The sequence below is a fragment of the Sphaerodactylus townsendi genome, linkage group LG03 (assembly GCF_021028975.2).
Source record: "Sphaerodactylus townsendi isolate TG3544 linkage group LG03, MPM_Stown_v2.3, whole genome shotgun sequence".
NCBI classification, from domain to species: domain Eukaryota; kingdom Metazoa; phylum Chordata; class Lepidosauria; order Squamata; family Sphaerodactylidae; genus Sphaerodactylus; species Sphaerodactylus townsendi.
Genome location: NC_059427.1, coordinates 24,988,840 through 25,011,874, shown reverse-complemented (window position 1 = coordinate 25,011,874; position 23,035 = coordinate 24,988,840). Strand labels below are relative to the sequence as shown.

Genomic DNA, 23,035 nt, shown 5'->3' with positions numbered 1-23,035 from the left:
TTCAAGCCCTGCTCTCTTTTTGTCCATCTTCCGAGGTGAGCCAGGTAACAATGGGAGATGGGGCACTTTCTGTGGTAGTACCTGACCTTTGGTAGTACCTGTGGTAGTACCTGGCCTGTGGTAGTACCTGACCTTTGGGATACCCCCCCCCCCCCCCCCCGCTTTGAGTCTTACATGATGCCTACTTAACTTTCTTTAAAGTTCCAGGCCAAAGCACATCTTTTAAACAGTGGATAGATGTGGACTTTGAGCTGCTATGAATGCAAAGGGCTTTAAAGGTCAGAGCCAGCATTTTGAACTGCACCTGTGAACACACTGCAAGCCAGGGTATGAACCTTAATGTTCATGATAATGTGGTCCCCATCCTGGCCTCTGTATTATGCACCAGTTAAAGCTTCTGGACCTTTATCAAAAGTATCCCACATAGAGTAACCTGCAGTAGTCATGTCTGGATGTTGCCAAAACATAAGTGACTGTGGTCAGATCTATATCAACAATTGCATTTGCTGTTGGACCAAACACTGGAATTTTAGTAGCCTTGACACACCTCCATGTTCTGTTTAACTGTCTCTGCTGGCTTTCTGCCATGCTTGGATGAGTATGCTTGATTCTTTTCATTTGTTTGATGCAAAATTATCCTGTTTGTTTGATGCAAATGTCTCCTTCAGTTTGGTGGCTAGTAATTCTCACAGGTTGTTGACAAACAGTATCTCCCCATGGTATCTCAGTGCTGTGAAAGATGTTGGTCGGCAACTATTGCAAAATAGGATGTTGTGGGTTTTCCGGGTGGTTATAGTCATCGCCATTTTTTCCTCAAGTTAATTTTGATTGATGTTATCTAGTAAAGGGAACTCATGATTAGCACATGGACCAAAAACAAAGCTTTTAATTAGATTCCTACAACAATTTCTTTGTGCACCTTCTTTACTATGAAATAAAGCTTATTACTACTGTTGTTTAGGAAGGAGCCACGTGGCGTAGTGGTTAAGTGCTTGCACTGCCACTCACACAGTCAGGAGTTCGAGCCCCCTATAGGTCAGATATCCTGGCAGCTGGCTCATGGTCAACTCAGCCATCCATCCATTCCTTGGTTGGTAAATGAGTACCTAGCTCATAGCTAGGGGGTAAAGAATAGCTGGGGAAAGCAAGGGCAAACTACCCCACAAAAACGGCTTGCCTATGAAATCGCTGCTTGCAGTGGTACCCCAGGGTTGAACACAACTGGAGGGGAAACTTTACCTTTACTACTGTTGTTTAACATTTTGTATTGCACTGTGTGAGATGCTTTTTCTAGCATGAGCGTGTGATTGTCCCTGACAAGAAATCTTGACATTAAAAGTGACCACGCTTGGGTGCTTCCCTTGATAAGTGAACTTGATAAGGCAGTAGCAAAGTTAGGAAATGAAAGGGTTAACTAGCAGTGGCATGTTCAGACTGTGAGAGAAGGCTTATGGCAGATCATTAATGAGGGAATGTATTTGCAGTTATTGGCTACCTCATTGGTACAGTTTCATTTTTGCTGTTCTCCCCTTTTGTCATTTTAACACCAAAGTGACATGAAAACAAAACTGCAATCAAGACTGCTTGTCAGCGCTTTGGTGCATAGGGGTGGAACATGAAGATCTGCAAAAAAAGAGGACTGGAAAAGAAATCACAGTAAATGATATTTGCAAATGTGTGAACTCGATTTGGACATGTAATTACAAGCAGTCGCTATTTGGAAAGGGTGAAAATTGTAATTGCATGCTTAGAACAGCAGCCCACAACCCAAAGCCCACTCAGCTTCTGGAGGTCTTTGTGTATTGGAACAAACAGTCAATGCAGCTTCTGTAACCAATTAAATGCACATTTGTTTTTGTGTAATGAAGAAACTCCTGGACAGAGACGCAGTTGCGAAGTCTTCTCATTAACTTTTCAGATATTCTTGACATATGTTCTTCATCTTTGTCTTCTGTATTTTGGGGTATTCATGCAGTTGGGGGGGGGGGGAAGCTGTGACCAAACAGATGCTGTAATTAAACTGCGTGTGCTATATGTGTGTCAGGGTTTGAGTGATCAAAAGCAACAAAAAACTGTTGTCAATGCAAGGCTAGAACTGAAGCAATGGGACCAACGTCCGTTTGGTTTGGTGAAGGGTTATCTCCAACTGGTTGTGGTGGGTTTTCCGGGCTGTGTGGCCGTGGTCTGGCAGATCTCGTTCCTAACTTTTCGCCTGCATCTGTGACTGGCATCTTCAGAGGTGTATCACAGAGAGAAGTTTGATATACACTGTGTCTAGTCTCTAACTTAGTTAATAGAATTTACACTTTACAGTAGGGATGGCTAATGGACAGTCTTAAAGTAACTTCACTTGGCTCCTAAGTGCCTTCCCAAACTTTAATAAAGACACTTTTGTCCAGTTTTATTTACAAAAAGATATTATTTCTAATGGTTATGTTGTTTTACATTTTTATTGTATAGTATAATTATGTAACAGAAACATGCTATGCTTTTAATCAGACTAATCAGGAGCAGCAGTGGTGTAGGAGGTTAAGAGCTCGTGTATCTAATCTGGAGGAACTGGGTTTGATTCCCAGCTCTGCTGCTTGAGCTGTGGAGGCTTATCTGGGGAATTCAGATTAGCCTGTGCACTCCCACACATGCCAGCTGGGTGACCTTGGACTAGTCACAGCTTCTTGGAGCTCTCTCAGCCCCACCCATCTCACAGGGTGTTTGTTGTGAGGGGGGAAGGGAAAGGAGATTGTAAGCCCCTTTGAGTCTCCTGAAGGAGAGAAAGGGGGGATATAAATCCAAACTCTTCTTCTCCAAACTATACATTTTCCCCTTTTTCTCCCTCCCTCCCCCCTCTCTTCTTCTTTTTCACTTTTTTTCATGCAAGCAGCAATATTTCTAATCATTATGAGAGATTTTGAGCTGTAACATTACCTCTTCCATTGTATGTGTCCTTATGCAGCAGCACTAAAGGTGCTGGATTCTAGTCCTAAGTTTTTTTAAAAAGTGAATATTTCACACTGGAGGTAATTGCTAGAAGATTGTCCACTGATAGGTATGTTGAAGCAACCAACTACAAAAGCACCATAAATCTCTTAGCGCTTTTATGTCCGAGGGGAGCCAACTCATATAAGCGCTGCTAGTGAAAGGTATCATCGCTTACCCTTTATATTGTGTATGCCAATATAAAAGCCACAGCAGAATTGCCCTCTCAGTCCATTGAAGCCAATTAGTTTAGAAGGGTGCAAGTCTGCTTCGGATTGCAGTGAAAGTACTGTAGCCAATAGGTATTCAAAGAGTCAATAACAGCCCAATCCAGATAGCGGGGGGCTGAAGCAACTGTTGGAGGTGTTGCAGGGCTGCGCTGGTGGATTTGTCTTCCCCGGGGCGCTTACCCCAGCAGAGAGGCCAATATGTTGGCAGGCAGCCCCCGCAGTCCTCCAAAACACCCAAGTGTATCACTGGGTGCCATGTCATGTTGCGCTTCTGCTGGTCGTGCCGGCATAGTGAGGGCGTTCAGGTGTGGCTGGGAGTGGAGCCAGTCTTAGTCAGCTTCCACCCCAGCATTGCCTCCAGTTGTTCTGTGGCCCGGGTGTAAGTTCATTCAGGGGTCTGTAACCTGTGGCTTTCCAGATGTTCATGGACTAAAATTCCCATCAGCCCCTGCCGGGATGGCCAATTGGCCATGCTGGCAGGGGCTGATGGTAATTGTAGTCCATGAACATCTGGAGAGCCACAGGTTGCAGACCCCTGATGTAGCCTAATGGAGGGCTTTCTGGCGGAGGGGAGGTTTTGTTTATTTATTTCTTCCTTGTATCACCAAAAAGTCCTCTGGAGGCAGTGCAGTGGCAGTGCCATCCCAGCCCACTCAGGGCCCTGGATTGGGCAATAATTTCATTATTTTCCTTCAAGTTATCAGATTAAATGCTGAAAAATGCCTTGTTAAGAAATCGGTTTTTTTGTTTTCAGAAACTGTTTTGTTTTGCTGATCAAAACTCAATCTCATCTGTGCTGATACGTAAGGCTAGATCTGCCAACAGAAACAAACAAAAGACCCCAGAATGGCCCGACCTGTAGCTGATTGCACAGCTTGAAGGGAGGACTCCATGGGGAAAAGGTCATGAAGGTAAAACAACAAGAACAACAAATACTTTTAATGGCACAGAAGAGAAACGTGTAAAAACAGTAACCAATACAAAAGGAACCCTGCACACTAATTCAAGTTCCTTCATACAGCAAAATATGCTAAAAACTCAGCCACTTTCACTGTAATTTCAGGGTTCTTATCTGATAGAAGAAATTTTATTTTGCTTTTATTTGGCCAGTGCATTCCTTGTAACAGTGGGAAAATTTGTTGGACTCGTCTTCCACCATATCTTCATCAATATAATAGTACATTGGCCTCCACTAGGGGGCTTTACAGCCCTGGCCCCTGCCTGGTGGAACGCTCTTCCGCCAACAGTCCAGACCCTGCAGGACTTTGGAGAGTTCCGCAGGGCCTGTAAGACCAAGCTGTTCCACCGGGCCTTTGGAGAAGCCGGCTGCTGATGGCGCCCCCTCCTTCCCTTTTTATCTTCTGCGGCCTTTTACATCTTGGGCCTTTTCGTTCCCTCCTCAGAGGGACCTTTAGATTGCCGGACACGATGTTTTGTGTGCTGTTTTAAAAGGTTTTAATGTGAGATTTAGAGCCCTAATTTTATTATATTGTATGTATTTATTGAATGTGCTCTTCTTGTTATTTTAGATTATATTGTTGTACACCGCCCAGAGCCCTCTGGGGGTGGGCGGTATAAAAGTTGAATGAATGAATGAATGAATGAATGAATGAATGAATGAATGAATGAATGAATGAATGAATGAATGAATGAATGAATGAATGAATGAATGAATGAATGAATGAATGAATGAATGAATGAATGAATGAATGAATGAATAAGTGTTATGGTTTTGGGTACCCTTACCTGACGTGGACATATTCTGTCTTCACGTGGAACTTGCCTGTATCTGCCAGTTGCCATTGCAGAGGGGAAAATATTCAGTCTCACATGCATAAAGGCTCATTGGGGGGTGGGGGGTGGGGGGGTGGAGAGGCTGGAATCGTTAAAGATGTAAAATAGTGAGCCATAGGTCCCAGTAAGTGTATCAGCCCATGATAATGAGGTGAGCAAGTTTTTTGTCCATCCAAATCTATTGCCTATCTTTCAGTGTCCTTGAGGTGCCTCTTTATCACACAGAACAGATGATTTTCTTCAGAATTGGCATATGCATTTAAATCTGTTCCAATTGAAGTTGTTGGGGGGGGGGGGTTGCGTGAAGGTAGAGAACAAACTCATAACTGGAAAATTTAAACAGCAGCACAGAAAAGGCTATATTGAAGATCTATACATATGATATATAGATCTCAGACATACGTTCATTGAGTCCTTTTTGTTAGATTCCTATTTGCTGTGTGCCACATTTCAGAACCTGAGAGAAATTAAGGATCTGGGATTTAGCCTTGTAGTCGTGCCCGCGGAGTCACCGTAAGAACGAGACGAGACGCGGAGATATCATCTGGTGGAGAGAGCCAGCAGCGGGAGCGCGGGGTCCGTGATCCTGGCAACTCTGCCGCGTGCTAGTTCCTGGCACCTTTTATTAGGGTTCTTGCGGGGGCGTGTAAAGGGGTGGATCGGTGGGAGAGTGGGAGACCGGGAGATCATCATGTGATGTATGATCTCATCTGGCTGCTACGTGCAGGAGGAAGTGTCAGCGTCTGGGTCTAATCCACACCTGGGGGCGAAGGCTCCATTGTCCCTTTGTCTGGGACACCCGGTGGTTGTGAGCCAGGTAGTTCATGACCTGTGACTCACCAGGGGGTGGGGGATGGGGGAGCGGGTGCGACCAGAAGGCCGTAGTTGGGCCGGCATGCCAGCGCTCTGCCTACGGCGCTGCTGGGTCAGCGGCTCATCCCTACAAGCCTCATCCCAGAGTGAGTGGTATAAAACTGTTCTCCTCTTCTGACTGCCTGACACCATTACAGGTGGAAAGATGAGGCTGTCTAAAGTCCCAGTTCCTTCCCCACCTCCCAAATTTATGAGTCCCTTTTTAAGATTTGTACATTACCTCTGTGGGGACCTTATGATTTTTAGAAAACTGGTATAACTTTTTTAATTCCTCCACAAAAACCAATTGAGTTGCTTTCTATTTTACTAACTCAGGAAAAATATGACTATTGGCTAAACTTTGTGGCTGTCTCATTCTTGCAGTCTTGAAGAGACAGATTGTCCTTCTGAAGTAGGTAACCTTATGGAAATAAGAACAAAATGGAATGGATAGCTGCCAATAAACTGAAGAGAAGCCAGCAAAATTAATTAGAAGCATAAATAGGTGCTTCATTATAAATAAGCTGGGTTCTGGAAGAGATTCATTAGTTGAACACTTTGCCCATTTATACTCATTATAGGACCTTGCCTATACTGAACAAATTAAAAGCTATTTTTCAGAATTACATTTTTGTAAATCATCTGGCACTGATACCCCAAACTTGGCTTCACAAATCATCATTCCACCAATCTGGATTAAGTAAATGGCAAAGGAAGTGCAATGCGATGATTTGTATTAAAGTTTCAGAACCAAAGTTTTATTAGATACACATATTTTTTTTCATATTCTTGGATCTTCAGCTATCTAGGTCAGGGGTAGGGAACCTGCGGCTCTCCAGATGTTCAGGAACTACAATTCCCATCAGCCCCTACCAGCATGGCCAATTGGCCATGCTGATAAGAACTGATAGGGTGCTGGTCTGAGGCTATCTGAGCTTCTGGGATTCCTGATCGTCTTTAAATAAGGTTAGAGTAATCCGAAGTTCCATTGTGATTCCAAGCCACCATTCTGAAGGCCTCCAGAGCAATTCCAGAAGATCATGATGGTGAACTAGTTTGGACACAGGATGTGCTTTGAGTGCCAAGAGACCCCTGAAAAACCTGCCAGCCCACTGAATGGGGATAGCTTGGGCCTCAGTCTTCTTGCCCATCCCCATTCAGCCCCCGGGCCCTCTCCCTTTTCCCATTCCCAGCTGGCCTCCTTATTTTCTGTGGGCCCACATTCCTAGTTGCCACAGCATACAAATATCATCCTTTTTAAAAAAAAAAAAACTCATGAGTGTTTTAACTCTCCCCAAGCACACATTTCACCCCAGTTTTCACATTGTTCTGCAAATCCCCCCAGATTAAAAAGAATCACTCACCTCCGATCCCTAGGTGACCTATTGTTGGGATTAAGTTGACATTTACCCATTTCCCTGCATAGAAGACATCCCCTGAAAATTAGATGTAGTAGAGGTTTTGCTGAAGTGTGAAATATAAGGCATTCCCCAAAAGTAAGACGTAGCAAAGTTTTGTTTGGAAGCATGCCCGACGAACAGAACACAGAAAAATAAGACATCCCCTGAAAATAAGACATAGCGCATCTTTGGGAGCAAAAATTAATATAAGACACTGTCTTATATTCGGGGAAACACGGTAAGTATATAGTAATGTATTAGCAAAAGTTGACAGTTCTTAATCATACTGTAGATTGCTTTAAACAATAAAATAGGTTTTAGATGCTTTCAGCAAGAAGACACAATTTCTGAGGCTGGAGTGAATCTTTACTCGTCTCATACTGTCACACAATTGACAAAAAATGTAAGGCACTGGGGTGGCTTTTTTTCCCTACTTTCAGAATTTTGAATGAGTGTCGTGGATTGAATTTTGTTACGGAGAAAGAAAAGAGAACTAGAGTTTACAGAATGCCGCAGGGCGGAAGAAAAAAATTGTTAAGCCTAGTAGGATTTTTACTCTTAGATGTTACTGAGAAACAGTGTAGTGCAGTGGTTAGGGAGCTGGATTTGGATCTGGGAGACCCAGGTTTCAATCCACACTCTGCCACGGTGGCTTGCTGAGTGACCTTGTGGCATTGCCATACGTTCTCACCCTTATCACAGTGTTGTGAGGATAAACGATTGAGAGGAGAATTATGTTAGCTTCTTTGAAGTCCCCGGAGAGAAAGGCAGGGCATGAATGAAGGATGTACCTTCTTGACCACTGGAAACCCAGCAGGGCCTGATATGTTGACTGTCACCTTGATGCAGAGGCTCTTTATGATCATGGAGGTCAGCCGTGCGCACCGAGTTCCTTTGTGTGCTGAGGCACAGTCACCATTGGCTTGAATGATATTGACAACTGCAGGTATGCCTCCCCTTAAGCACTCAGCTGTCCCTGCCACTGTAGTTTGTGAGGAAGCCTGCTTGCATGAAAGTTCTGCATCTGCACTGAAAGCACTAATTTCGCTTATTTGATTTATAATTCATTTTATCAAAACGCTCAAGGTGGTTTACCAAAGAAGAGGATATAGTTTCAGCAGTGTAACATATTAACATATATTAGCATAATAGCTTTTTTAAAAACAACAACACTCTAGGCTATCCTTAAAATTGGACAGATGAAACAACATAAATACGGTATCACTAAGAAAATTGCACTGTGTTGTTTTGCTAACAGGGAAGACTTTGCAATGTTTCCTGTCTTAAAAAGAATCAGTGTGGCAGAGCTTTTTCAAAGGGCATAAAACACTTGGGATGCCAATGGGGAGAACATAGGCCTCCAAGGATAGTGAGTTCTGATATCCAGTCCCCAACATATACTGGGTGGGTGGGGGTGTTAATGTGGGAAGACAGCCCCCAACTCTATTGCCTTTGCAAATATTTGGTTAAAACCGTGAGGACTGTAAATTTAATTATGTTATTTATTATTTTATTTTTCGTCATTTTATTTCAGCTGGGTAAATTATTGTATAATTATAAATTACTGTATATAATTATTGTAACATTTATTTTATGACATTAATTTGATGTATTAATAATTATTATAGATTTATCGTTTTAGAGAAAAATGAAAGGAAACCCAAAGATGTTTATCCATATGCACAAGAGTGAGAACTTTATAACACTTGCACATTTCCGCCCTGTAGCAGCTGCACAAGCTCATCAGCAGCTGCTTTTCTGTTCTTGGGATTTTTGGACTCCAACCCAGAATCTGTTGTCTGTGGTCATCTGAAGCATATGCTTTCCAGACTCTCCTGTGCCAGTGTGGTGTAGAGGTTAAGTGTGGGGGGTCTCTAATCTGGAGAACAGGGTTGATTCCCCACTTCTCCACATGAGCGAGGACCCTAATTTGGCGAACCAGGTTAGTTTCCCCACTCCCACACATGAAGCCTACTGGGAGATCTTGGACTAGTCACAGTTCTCTCAGAACTCTTTCAGCCCCATCTACCTCACTAGAGGTCTGCTGTGGGGAGAGGAAGGGAAGGAGTTTGTAGGCTGCTTCGGGACCTTAAGGTTGAGAACAGCGCAGTATAAATTCAAACTCTTCTTGTTGCATTCAGGTGTGTTTTTTCCTGCTCTTTGATGTGTACAAAAACATGTTGTAGCAGGCTTCCAATACTTCATACGAGGCCTCAGCAGCATTAGCAAAAGGCAGTCTTCTGCCTTATGGCCAGTCAACATGCTGCATATTTTACAAAGGAAGGGAAATAGTTTTGAAGAACCTGGAAGCCCAATAAACTGTTAATTCACTCCCGACATTGCTGCTTTTTAAAGACTGAGTTCACTTTTAGCTTAGAAGTGCTGCAAATTGTCATACATATAAAAAGCAACGTGAATAGGTAATCTGAGTCAATGACTGTGTCTGTACTTCTAGCTTCATGCTGCCATTTTAACTCTTGTTCTTGTTGCAGTAGTTATCACGAGGAAAATAGTCAATCAGGGCTGAAGCTATGAAATAGAATTGAACGTTGAATTGAAAATGGTACTGAAAAGTAATTTTGGGGCAAAAATGTTTTGCAGATGTAGATGTTAAGTGTGAAATGAATGCTGCTAATGACCATAGCTGGAAGTTTTGCACCTGCTGATCAGAAGAGTATTATTATAAATGAGGTTGATTTTTCCTGTTGACTGCCTCATTCTTTTTCAACGTAGTCTCATTATTTTTCCATCACATGTCTGACCCCTTCGATATGAAGACTCCAGCATAAACATAATAAAAATACATTAACTCCCGTGGAGCTTTTCAACTGTTTCCTGATATGTGAGGAGCGGTGTCGTCGTTTTGTGTTTTGAAAAATTTAAAATAGGGGGTCATGATTTTTTTTTCTGTGCAAAAAAAACAAGGATGGATTTCCATCAAGCGCCATTCATACAATAAAGGGTCCATACCCTCACAGGTCACAGCTTTTATTCCATGCTCTAAAGAAGTGGTTCTTAACCTTCCTAATGCTACGACCCTTTAATACAGTTCCTCACGTTGTGGTGACCCCCCAACCCTAACATTTATCCATTTTACACATGGAGAACACTGATGCAAAGAGTCTTAGGCGACCCCTGTGAAAGGGTCGTTCGACCCCCAAAGTGGGTCCTGACCGTCAAGGCTGTTCGACAGTGGAATTCACCGCCTTGGAGAGTGGTGGAGTCTCCTTCTTTGGAGGTTTTTAAACAAAGGCTGGATGAGCAAATTTCAAGAGTGCTTTGATTGTGTGTTCCTGCATTGCAGTGGGTTGGACTTGATGGCCCTTGTGGTCCTTTCCAACTGTATGATTCTATGATTGTGTATTCTTGCACGCCAGAGTGTTGGACTTGATGGCCCTTGTGGTCTCTTCCAACTCTACGATTCTATGTATTTCATGATCAGTTGGTTGTCTGTGGGTTTACTTTTTAATTGTTACTGTGGCGTTGGTGGTATTTTTAGTTCAGTGTCAACATGGATAATACCTTACGTGAACTTGGCAGATCAGGTTTTTTTTTTAACTGATTTGTATTGTTTTAAATCTGCTTGATCACATCTCTCTGTGGGCATGTATTTGAAATAAATAATGAAATAAAACATGGGAATTGCTCTCCTGATATTCACAATTGATTGAACAGGTTTGGTATAGTGGTTAGAGTGTTGAAGTAAGAATCGGGGGGGGGGCATTTTCTAATCCCCACTGTGTCCTAGAAACTTGCTGGGTGATCTTGAGCTAGTCACTTACTCTTATCCTAACCTACCTTGCTGTTGTGAGGATAGAATGAAGGGGAAAGAGAACAGTGGATACGTCTATGATCTCGATGTTGGGGAGAAAGACGGTAGAAGTGAAGTAAGCAAATGGACACACTTAGAAGATTGATCCTTCTGATTACATAAATATGGTAATATTTGAAATACCTAACATGGTCATGGTTTGAAATGTGTAATTGTGGCTAGATAGCTGCCTGAGATTGATTTATTTAATATCCTATCCCATCTTTCAGACCCAAGGATCTCCAAATGGACAGTTTATTTAGCGAATGATCAAGTCTGCTTATGAAAGATTATTCGAAGTCCAAGTGATATTACATGGGTATACCAATTGGACAGTTTCTATCATTCCAGCAGAGAACCTAAAAACTCATATTGTTAATTGCAAGTATAGTGCAATAATTTGTCCCAATTTAATTTTTTCAAAAATAATGGGGCGGGGGGAGAGAGAACAGTGTAAACTGCCTGCACAAATTCCCTGCTTGCAACAGCTTCCCATTCATTTTAGCGGAAGGAGTTAATTCATATTTGTGTTCCTTTGCTCCCGTGCCTGATCTCCTATTGGAACAAAATTACTGTTGATAAAACTGGAGGTTTCCCACATTTTTTTAGCGCCAGTTTGACATTGTTTGTAAAAACATATTCACAGTTTCTCCTCCAGGAGAGGAAAGTGAGCGGTAGGTATTATCAGTCTGCTTGAAATAGATCAATAAAACAGCAGCTGAATCAATTTCCAGGTCTAAAAATACAATTTTTCATGGTAGTAAGCTGTTTTCTATTGGGAGAAACCTGGAGAGGAATTAAGCCAGTTTGAACATTCTTGAAAATCACAAGGAAGCGGAACATACAAAAGAGCCTCTTTATCAGTCCGAACCAAAGCTGATCATGGATATGGTCTAAATCTATTAGTAATGCTCAAATCCAATGTCCTTGGTGTCACCTGAGGAACAACCTGAATAGTTAGCAATAAACTTGTGTATTATTAATTCAGGTTTGGAGATACGTGCTCAGGAAGTAGAGCTGACATACAAAGTTTTGTGCCTATCTTTGAGTGGACAAAGGGCCTATATGAAATGGCAGGTGCATTTTTAGACAAAGAAAGCCTATAATGGTTTCCTATTTAGCAGGTTGACAGTGTGTCCCAAGATAATACAAGCTTAAAGGGCTGAAAGAAGCATGATTATTAAAGGCTAGTGGCTTCTCAGTTCATACAAATGGAATTCTTTCTTAGGTTGAAGTGCTATGGAAATCTACTGAAGAGAACAGAGCGTTGCAATAAAATTAGCATGTAAAGTGATTTTTATATATTCAGTCTTGTAGCCACTAACTTTGAATTTCAGAGAGAAATCTCATTACTTATCTTGTAAAGGGGGTAATACTTAAATTCTCCATTTGCTGTCCTTGATATAAAGGTTCTGCGTATGAATGAGAGTTTTCTGTGGTTGCCTTAAGATAGTGGTTATTGAATTGATGGAGATCTATTTCTATTCCTTCCCACTCTTACCTTTCTCTTTTACAGGATAGCTGATTTAGGAAACATTAAAAGAAGATTGTATTTATCAACGGTCCACAAGGAATTGTCTGTAACTCCTCTACATGCAAAAATTCCTCTCTTTATGATCAAGCGCAAAATTGTAGGTATCCTTCCTTCCTTGCTTAAAATATCAGTGTATAGTTACTTTTTATTTTTTGTTACAACGCTTTTCTTCAAGGCCCTGTTACCCTTGAATATAAGTAGTCAACTTTCTGGCTGTTTCAGAGTGGCGATCTGGAATACTTCTGTGCATGCGTGTGTGAGTAAGCTGTGTCATGTGAGAGAGATTGTTACTGTCAGTCTCAGTATTTTCTGCCTATTGTTTGTGTTGTCTTACAGCAACGGAGACCGCATGAAGTTTCGGCAAGTGAGAGATGCAGGGGGCAACTCTGCCGTCCCGTTTCTCCCCAAGCCCTTTTATTGACAATTCACAAGAGGAAAAACAAACAAGGCAGGCAGGCAGGGGAAACACAATACAATGGACAGGGCAAAAGGGCGCAGGGGGATTTGGGCAGAGGATTTGGCAATTGCATGTACACATTGGAGCCAGGAGGTCTTGCAACCTCAGCAGTTTCTCCGAATCCACACTTTGGAAGGAGAGGTCAGTCGGGGGAGTGTGAGAGACCCTTTTCCGGTGGTGTGCCCCCATACTCGAGCATTTCCCAGGCACTCATGCCCTCCAACAGTTTGTGTGCTCTGAATATGGGCATCACTTGGAGAAAGTGAATCATACAACACAAGTTCTTGTCAAGGGCTCTGCCATTCTGCTTTGCCTGAGCTATCCCATGCTACCTCCAGAACCAAGAGAAGCACAGAATCATCCTTCCTAGGGGAATGTTACCTACACGGATGTAGGTAACAGAAATGGTGCATCAAAACCTGCAGAAATGTTGCATCACTTAACATATTGAAAATACTTATACCCTTCACTTTCCACATGAAACTGGCGTAAGCTTTCAATAAAAGCAATAAACCCATACAAGGGAGCCAGGACTGTAAGAAAAGTGCAGAACAGATTAAAAGCAGTATCGGCAGATAAACATACAAAATCAAACACAAGCCATAAAATAAGTCTGGTAAATAAAAAGTTAAAAGTTGCGTGGGAAAATAAGTACATTGGTAAAAATGGCCCATGAAAGTAGAACTGTGTTTAGTAAAAACCGGTACAAAATCAATAGAGATGGAGAATTTTAGCTTTGAAAAAAAATTCTCGTCAGTGAACAATTATCACAAGGTTCTGAAAAAAATAAGAATTCTCTTCAGGCATCTAAGATATTGCAGACTTGGCAACAGGTGAGCCCCTGTTCAGAAGAGGAGGAAGAAGAAGAGAGTTTAGATTTATATCCCCCCTTTCTCTCCTGCAGGAGACTCAAAGAGGCTTACAATCTCCTTGCCCTTCCCCCCTCACAACAAACTCCCTGTGAGGTGAGTGGGGCTGAGAGAGCTCCGAGAAGCTGTGACTAGCCCAAGGTCACCCAGCTGGCGTGCATGGGAGTGTACAGGCTAATCTGAATTCCCCAGATAAGCCTCCACAGCTCAGGCGGCAGAGCTGGAAATCAAACCCGGTTCCTCCAGATTAGCTACATGAGCTCTTAACCTCCTACGCCACTGTTTGATCCAGATTCATGGAATAACCATTAGGGGTTTTTTGAGGGGGGGGGCAGGGTTGTATCTGGAAATAAATGTAAGATATCAGACAGTTCTTGGGATTGTTTGGAGGAGAAAAGGTGTTGAAGATTTTAATGAATGAAATTAAAATACCCTAGAGAAAGTTTTTCAGTTGTGGCATTCACCATATTCATATGGATGATATAACAAGGTATGTTAGTCCTTCATATTAAAATGCAAAATAACTTTACTGCTACAGTTCAAAAGAGGTTCCAGGTGAGACTGCGGGTACTCCTAGAAATGAAATAACCATTATAAAGAGATATATGCAACAGTCTAAAAAGAGGCACCTGCATACACAGCAGGCTTTCCTTGTATTCAGATGGAATATTGGTAGGTGTCTCATGCACATTTCTGTCTACATATTGTGTTTTTTAGTGGGGATTTGTTTGGCTTTCTGTATTACTATTCAAATTAGAATGCTCCATTTCCACTCTTCCCCTGCCCCCCCAAATCACGCTCCTAGTAATGTGCAGTATCTTTTCCAGCATGACTACAATTGGTTTGGCCATTGACTTCATATTCAAATAAGAATCTTTCAGGATAACGCAAAGAAAATAGTCCTGGGATTTCATGCAACATGCATAACTTGCATGTTACTTACCAGAGCTTTTTCAGAGAGACCTATAAAGTTTTCCGGGGCTTTCTTGCAAGTTGTCAGGCAGCAATTATGTTAATCTTACAACTTGATTTTAATTTCCTGCTTTCTGGTAAGTGCGGCTTAAAAAAATTAATTTACTTCAGACAGCCATACCACTGGAGTGGCGGTTAAATCAAGAACATTGCAATGAATTATTTTGCTTCATTTTTTAGTTGTTTATAGTGTCGAGTTAACACCAATGTTTCACGATTAAAGCATTCCTTAATGTCTCATAAATTAAATTCAGCCAAATATGATCTTCAGGCTCTATTTAGAGGCGAAATTATTTCTTGGACCTATTCTGGTCTAGTGGAACAGTGGGAATCTTTAGCATTTTAGGTACTTTTTTTTAATTAAAAGGTAGATTTAATCATTCTTCTGCTCCTGAGACCAAACTTGAGGTGAGCTCCAGAAACAGATTTGAGACCAACTGCCATTGTTGTCATATGAATATCTGAAGTTGCCTTAAATAGAGTCGAACTACTGATCCCTATAGCCGAGAGAATTTAATGTATTTAAGAATTAATCTGCCACTTCTTCCTCTGAACTGGAAGACATCTTTCTGGGTATTTTCCATGATTGACAAGGTAGGCAGGAACAAGATCTTTGTGTCTGGGTAAACTCTGTAAGTTTACCCAGAAAACACCCATTCTTTTCCTGCCTCAGTGGAGAGCAGTAGCTAGTTGACTGGGCTACAGAGAAAAATAGATCTTTTGCCTTCACTTTTCTCTTTGTATTTTCTTCCTTTTTCTTTTTGTGCTGTTTCATTCTCCTTGCCCTTCTCTGTTGAGTTTGGTTTTTCTTCCTTATCAACTCCTGCTCCTTTTCCTCATTGGGATCATTGGTGAAGGTCCAGCCTGGTTGTAGGCTATTCTTGTTCCCTCCTAAGAGCTGCATTAAAAGCTGTTATTCAATGAGGATATGGAAAAAGAAGGCAGCAACATCTCTTTCCTGTCAGAGGCTAAGGAGGACAGTCAAGTGGCTGCGGGTGCTTCAGGCGAGGAGAACCGGTGGGCACGTCCCAGGCATGGGCTGCACCAAAAAACAGAGCAGTGTACTGAGAACATCATGAGTATATTGCCATTGTCATAAGGACTTCTGCTACTGCCTCCTTGGTGTCACATGCAGCCATTGTCTGGGTATGCACCCTCATCCAATTGCTGCCTGGGGATGACAGGCTTTTGCAAGAAGGAGACTGCCTAAAGCAGTGGCTTTCATGATGGATGCCATGGACATGATGCTGTTTGCAGGCAGGAGCTTAGCTTTGAAGGCAGCCACTAGCAGGCTGCATTGGCTGAGGCGTGGCAGACTGACTTTAAGTCAAAAGCGGCCATATTGACTTACCCTTTCCAAGGAGAAAAGCTATTTGGAGAAGTGCTTGACCGTGTTTTCGATGGAGACTTGCAACAAACCCACGGTGAAGCCTAGTTTGCAAAACAAACCGACAGCAAACCTTCAACCTTTTTTGCCTCCGTGAGATCCCAGAAAGATGTCCTCCAGCTCAAAGAGAGAACGACCGTTGGTTCTTGCCTGTGAAAAGTCCTTCTGCTCAGAGGACATCTTGCCATCTCTATGTCATTGTTAACATAAGACGGCCAACTTGCATTTTGCTTAATATACCTACTGCAGACGTCTTGTTTAATTGATCTGTTTCCCGTTTGTTCCTTTTGAAATCTATTTTATATGAGGCTTATGGTTAATGTTCATGTTTATCTTGGCGTTACATGTGAGTGTTGGGAGTCCCGAAAGTGAGGTGTTCTGGGTAATTACCACAAGTTGTAGGAAACACTGCCTCCCTTGTGAATGGTGGGAAACACCCAGAAAGATGTCCTCCGCTGCTCAAAGGACCTTTCACGGGTAAGAGCCAACTTTTGTTTTCCTGAGTTCTGCTTGATCATTGTCAACTCTGTCTAGCAGACTTCAAGCAGGGGCCTTACTCAGTCCTTATTTTAAGCAAAGATGTATGTGTCTGGACCTAGTGCATACTGTGTTCAAAACATCTGTTCTGCTACTGACCTGTGGGCCTCCTGGGGCACCTAGCTCTGGCCTGTTGCCTCCACTCCCTGCACCTCCTCTTCCCCAGTGTTTCTAAATAAACTATTTTAGTACCTCGTTGTAACCACTTAAGTTTTAATTGCTTAATTACATACAAATGTATCCATTTTTCAATGTCTGCGAAGATTTAAGGAATTTTAGGAAAGCTTCTCTGTCATGAAAAAAAATTATAAATTGGTTGGAAATACTCTTGCGTGTGTTGGGTGGGTCAAATTATTTATTTTATTTTTATTTATTATTGGGTTTTGTATACCGCCCTACCCCCGAAGGGCTCTGGGCGGTGAACAACATAAATCACATATCTACAATAACCCTTAAATACATTAAAACAATTTAAAACGCAGCCATCAGTAACAAACAATGTCCGCAATAACCCTCATTAAAACCCTCCCGAAAGGGCGGAGAAGCGGGTCCCATAGGTGGTAAGAGACCCAGGAGTGAAGAAGAGGAAGAGGAGGGGGCACTCAGATTGCTTAGAACTGGGTCAGCAGTGGTTGACAGCTCTGCAGAGGAGAGGCAAGGTCCAACAAATGACCCACTTTATCTTTCTTGATAATAAATTAATGGTTAATAACAGTAATTGCTGCTTCTCCTTTGACTTCCCGTCAATATTGACATTAGTCTACGTCAGGGGTAGGGAACCTGCGGCTCTCCAGATGTTCAGGAACTACAATTCCCATCAGCCTCTGTCAGCATGGCCAATTGGCCATGCTGGTAGGGGCTGATGGGAATTGTAGTTCCTGAACATCTGGAGAGCCGCAGGTTCCCTACCCCTGGTCTACGTTATAACATTATCGGCCTTGGGGTGTTGTGTGGTTTCCGGACTGTATGGCCATGTTCTAGTAGCATTTTCTCCTGACGTTTCACCTGCATCTGTGGCTGGCATCTTCAGAGGATCCTCATTGATCCTCTGAAGATGCCAGCCACAGATGCAGGCGAAACGTCAGGTGAAAATGCTACTAGAACATGGGCATGTAGCCCGGAAACCACACAACATCCCAGTGATTCCAGCCATGAAAGCCTTCGACAATGCCTTATCGGCATTTCTCAGTTTCAATGAGTACACTGTTTTTCTTGTGCTTTGATTCTTTATGTTTAACAGCATATTTTCCAAGTATAATTTGATGCTGTTTCAAAATGACTCTGCTGTTGGATTCAGATGGAGGGTGGCTGATATTTTCAGGCTTTCCCGTACATCTGTTTTAGGAAGTGGCTTATGTTCTACTGCAGATAGTTATGAGCTTAGCAATATTAGTAATGAGCTTAGAGGTGAGTTTAGCAGTATTAAAGTATTTTTCCTGTTGATTTTTTATCATGGATTTTCCCCCCAGTGATAATTTAGCTCTTTGCACAGAAGGGTGTATGAGTGGTGAGGTGGAACCCCATTACTATATTAATGAACAGATTGCCAGAAGAGAATCCATTTTTGGTTTGCAGTCCCACGACTGTGGATCATTAACTGATAATTCCCCTCCTCTTCTATCCAAACCTAGTCCATGTCTATTATTGATTGATTGATTGATTGATTGATTGATTGATTGATTGATTGATTGATTGATTGGATTTGTAGACCGCCCCATCCCCGAAGGGCTCTGGGCGGTGCACAACAATATCCACATGTGTAGAATATATCATAACAATCAGTACATTTACTAAAACCAATAAAATCCATTAAAAACAGCGGTCAGTGCAAAAATATCAGGCGTCCAAAACCCAATTTATTTAAAGGCCTCTCTAAAAGAGGGGGAACGGCTGGACTCCCCTCTAAGAGGGTAGCGCAAGATGGTAAAATAAATGCGTTGGGGGGGGCGCACACTTCAGTGACTGGACACTCCAAAGGCCCAGCGGAACAACTCAGTCTTGCAGGCCCTGCGGAACTCACCAAGGTCCCGCAGGGCCCGGACAGCTGGAGGAAGAGTGTTCCACCAGGCCGGGGCCAGGGCCGTAAAGGTCCTGGCCCGTGTGGAGGCCAGCTGCATCATTGAAGGCCAGGAACCACCCTGTCAAGAAGATGCTCCCATTTTGATCCCAGGCATCACAGTGGGGCATAGGGAAATGTTTATTTGAAGACTTTTTAGAGTAAAGACATAAACCTGGGAAATGAACAGCATTGCTGCCACCATTTACCTTTATTGTAACAACTCCCTGAGTTACAGGGGATAGGGAAACTTCTTTTTTTCTACCCATTGCCTTTGAACGGGTGAAGAAACTGCAGAAGCTTTGCTGTCTCTGTTTTCCTACCACTTTTGCTAATGGGTTAGTTAGAACATAAGAACAAGCCTGCTGGATCAGACCAGAGTCCATTTAGTCCAGCACTCAGCTACTCACAGTGGCCCACCAGGTGCCTTTGGGAGCTCTCATGCAGGACGTGAAAGCAATGACCTGCTGCTGCTGCTCCTGAGCACCTGGTTCTGAAAACCACAGAGGTTTAGATGCAAGCAGTTCTTATGGAAAGCATCTCTGTTCCCTTCCCAAATCAGCCCATTGATTGGCTTTCATCCTCTGTAAAGAGTGACGTTAAGCGGGCATTTGTGGATGATATGTCGGGCATCATGTTTAGCGTAACAACTGTGTCACAATGTTTCCATCACAGTGGACGGAGAATCTTTATCCTTGTTTCAGTACTGGATTGGTTTGCACATGTGGCTCTTCAGTGCAGAGTAATGGCTGTGTGGCACAAGTCTTATTGCTCTGAGTTGTGGACTGAAAGGCTGAGATATTTGTGTCTTTAAACCAGGGGTCGGGAACCTGCGGCTCGAGAGCCACATATGGCTCTTCTGCCCTTGCACTGTGGCTCCATGAGCTGAGCTGGTCCCATCCTTGCCCGCCCTGCAGGCAGCAGGGCGGGCGCATCCATGTGCTTCTCAGAATGAGTGGAGTAAAAGGTAAAAACCCCCAATATATACAGTGTTATCTTTATTTTAAATGTCAAAAATTATTTGCGGCTCCAAGTGTTTTCTTTTCCCATGGAAAAAGGGTCCAAATGGCTCTTTGAGTGTTAAAGGTTCCCTACCCCTGCTTTAAACTGACATCAGATACCCAATGTTATTTCTATGTCAGCCCAGATCAAAAGACAAAAAAATGAGAGAAGAAATGAGCTCTGACATTCTGCTGCGTACTTTTGTTGTTGTTTTGCCTGTGATGCCACTAAAATCTTTAGTTCAACAGCCTGTCCTACTTGTTATCTGGTCTGAATTCATTTGCTCCTTCTATGCTCCTTCTAGGTCCGTGGTGGCGAACCTTTAGCGCTCCAGATGTTGTGGACTACAGTTCCCATCAGCCCCTGCCAGCATGGCCAAGGGGCTGATGGGAATTGTAATCCATAACATCCGGAGTGCCAAAGGTTCGCCACCACTGTAGGTATTTTATGGCCATCGCTCTATCATCCTTGAATATGATTTGAGGGGGAAGCACCAATTGCAGGTGTTTCCCCCATTAGTTTTCACTGTACTTGGGCTTTTACCCTGTAACTGTTGCCAGTAGTATTGCGTGTGTCATAAACCTTCCTCTTTGCCTCTCTGCTGTCACACAACAGGACTGACCAAGACAGTATGGTATATGTTCTTTGAAATAAAACCCAAACACCTGATAAGAGTTTTCCCCCAACACTTCTGGTCTGAAATCTTAATGTTTCAGTAGTAGTTGCCATCACCAAGAGAAACCCTTCCCCCTTTCTGGTCCCCTCCCCCACACACTTGGGCATCAGGAGGATTGGGTTTCTCTATGTGTACATGAGAGAAAATGACAGCATAAGGTGGGTAACCCCTCCCCCCCTTCAGTTCTTTGTTGCTCAGCTGGCACTAACCCTTCAACACCTGGCAAAATGCTATTTGTATGGGGAAACGGCTGGGCTGTGTGAGATTCTGAGGAATTTCTTAGATGCAATATCATGTAGTGACTTGGTCTTTAATAGCAAAGCATAAATCCTAATAAGACACAGGTAATTGGGAAACAATCAGAAGACAGATCTCGAAAGGCAAAACACTAGGCAAAAGAACTAAGTGATGTCATGCTAATTCCATATTTATAACAGATAAATCTCCATATTCTTCTCCGGGAAATGAGTTCATGACAGAGTATCCTGGCACAGCCTTGCTGGGCTTACCATAGCTATCAGCGTCCTGACACAAAACTCCAGTCCAAGGTGAAATTTTTATCAATTTTGCTGAAGCCTGGGAGGATCCTTGTTAACCCAGTTAAGTATGGGTTGGGCAGGCCCAAAATTTCCCTTCAAGCCTGCTTTTGGCCAGTCACCTCCATAATGCGAAAGAAGAGTTTTAGGGTGCCACGATAGGGAATTAAAACATGTCATCTTGGCTTCTCGGACAGCTGAGCCAACGGAGAATATGGGATTCACCGTCTATTCGGTTCCCAGACTGTTTGCCAAACCATATTTGTCACTTTCGCCTCCTGGACGGGCTTCAGGATTTTTATTACCTTCCATCTCATAAACAACCCTGTATTGTTCTAAGGAGCATTTCATCTTCTTAGTACAGTGTGTACTCCGCATTACAAGGGGGCAAGTGAGTAAATCACAAGGAAATCCAGATTCTGTGCCAAGAAATGCTTGATTGTGCAGCCTGAATAAAACAGATGAATGAAGCAATTTTCATATGTGCTTTATTATGGATAAGCTCTGTTCTGCCGAAAGAATTATTAGGGCACTAAAACCCTCTGAGCAACTTGAAAGGTTATGGCTTTGGCGATGTTACCAGATTATCCATGTACTTTGGCCTGTGGTCATGAAAGGCTGGAAATATGCTTGCTCAAAAAGGAAAACTTGAGATTCTCATGATTCTGAATTTGATGCCCTGTACCAAACTTTGACCCTTTTTGGTTTTTGCTTAAAATTGCAAGAGGTATGCAGTTCTGGTCATCCCCTCATGTTGCCTGCAAGTAGCCAAACTATTCTGATGATTATGCCTGGATTTCTGTACGAGGGGAATGTTCCTCCACCCATACATTTTATAATATTGCACAGATAGCGCAACTAGAGAAGCAGTAGCATAGTGGTTAAGAGCAGGGGCATTCTAATCTGGAGGAACCAGGTTTGATTCCCCGCTCTGCTGCTTGAGCTGTGGAGGCTTATCTGGGGAATTCAGGTTAGCCTGTGCACTCCCACACACACCAGCTGGGTGACCTTGGGCTAGTCGCAGCTTTTCGGAGCTCTCTCAGCCCCACCTACCTCACAGGGTGTTTGCTGTGAGGGGGGAAGGGCAAGGAGATTGTAAGCCCCTTTGAGTCTCCTACAGGAGACAAAGGGGGATATAAATCCAAACTCCTCTTCCTCCTCCTCCTCCTCCTCTTCTTCTTCTTCTTCTTCTTCTTCTCCTCCTCCTCCTCCTCCTCCTCCTCCTCCTCCCCCCCCCCTCCCCCTCCTCCCCCTCCCCCTCCTCCTCCTCCTCCTCCTCCTCCTCCTTCTTCTTCTTCTTCTTCTTCTTCTTCTTCTTCTTCTTCTTCTTCTTCTTCTTCTTGTGAGACTGCCTTCTCTAATGTGTGCCTCTGGGCGTCCCTGTAAGTGTAGGAGTCCTTGCTGCCTGCCAGCCTTCTGGCCTCAAAATTGGAAGGGAAGGAGTTTTCCAAGCTAGCCAGTTCTTTCTCCTCTCTGCTAATATTCTTCTAAGTGGAGCCAAGATTCAGAAAACTGTTGTCCTTGGACACTTCCAGCCCACCCTCAGATATTAACATAGTAAGCTTCACATGTCTGATAAATCTGCTTGAAGTCCCGCATAACTTCCAGGTTGAGGTTGTTGCGTCAATATTTCCAAGAGCTACAGCCCTTGACAAGCTGCCATGACTTGGCTGACTGCCAGCAACAGATGGAGATGGACAACCCTTCCCTGTGTCTGTCAAGCTGACGGCGCAATCCAGAGGGTAGGGTAGCTGTGCCGGGGACAGCGCAGCAACGGCACAGCTTAGCCGCCTCCGGAGTGGTTTGCTGCCTCGCAACCAGGTCTGGGATGGCAGAGCAAAAAGCCACTGAAGACAATTAGGCTGCAAGTGAGAACTTTTCAATGTGAAATACTTGTCAAAAGTTTGGGCGAGGGCAGTCAGAGGCCACTTGCAGAGCCTGTTTCA

General features: G+C 43.2%; 1 protein-coding gene and 1 long non-coding RNA gene across 2 annotated transcripts in view; one reads left to right on the top strand and one right to left on the bottom strand.

Moving 5' to 3' along the window:
* The window catches only part of CFAP20DC (CFAP20 domain containing), a 195,279-nt gene that overhangs the window by 31,056 nt on the left and 141,188 nt on the right, over positions 1–23,035 (top strand). The window contains exon 5 of the mRNA XM_048487317.1: positions 12,580–12,694. Coding sequence (XP_048343274.1) covers positions 12,580–12,694 — 115 coding nt within the window. The remainder of the gene's footprint in view (positions 1–12,579; positions 12,695–23,035) is intronic.
* On the bottom strand, positions 13,167–18,068 carry LOC125430259. The gene is made up of 3 exons (XR_007244118.1): positions 18,058–18,068; positions 14,179–14,185; positions 13,167–13,290 (listed from the first exon to the last, which is right to left on the bottom strand). It is a non-coding gene; the product is annotated as an uncharacterized LOC125430259 (long non-coding RNA).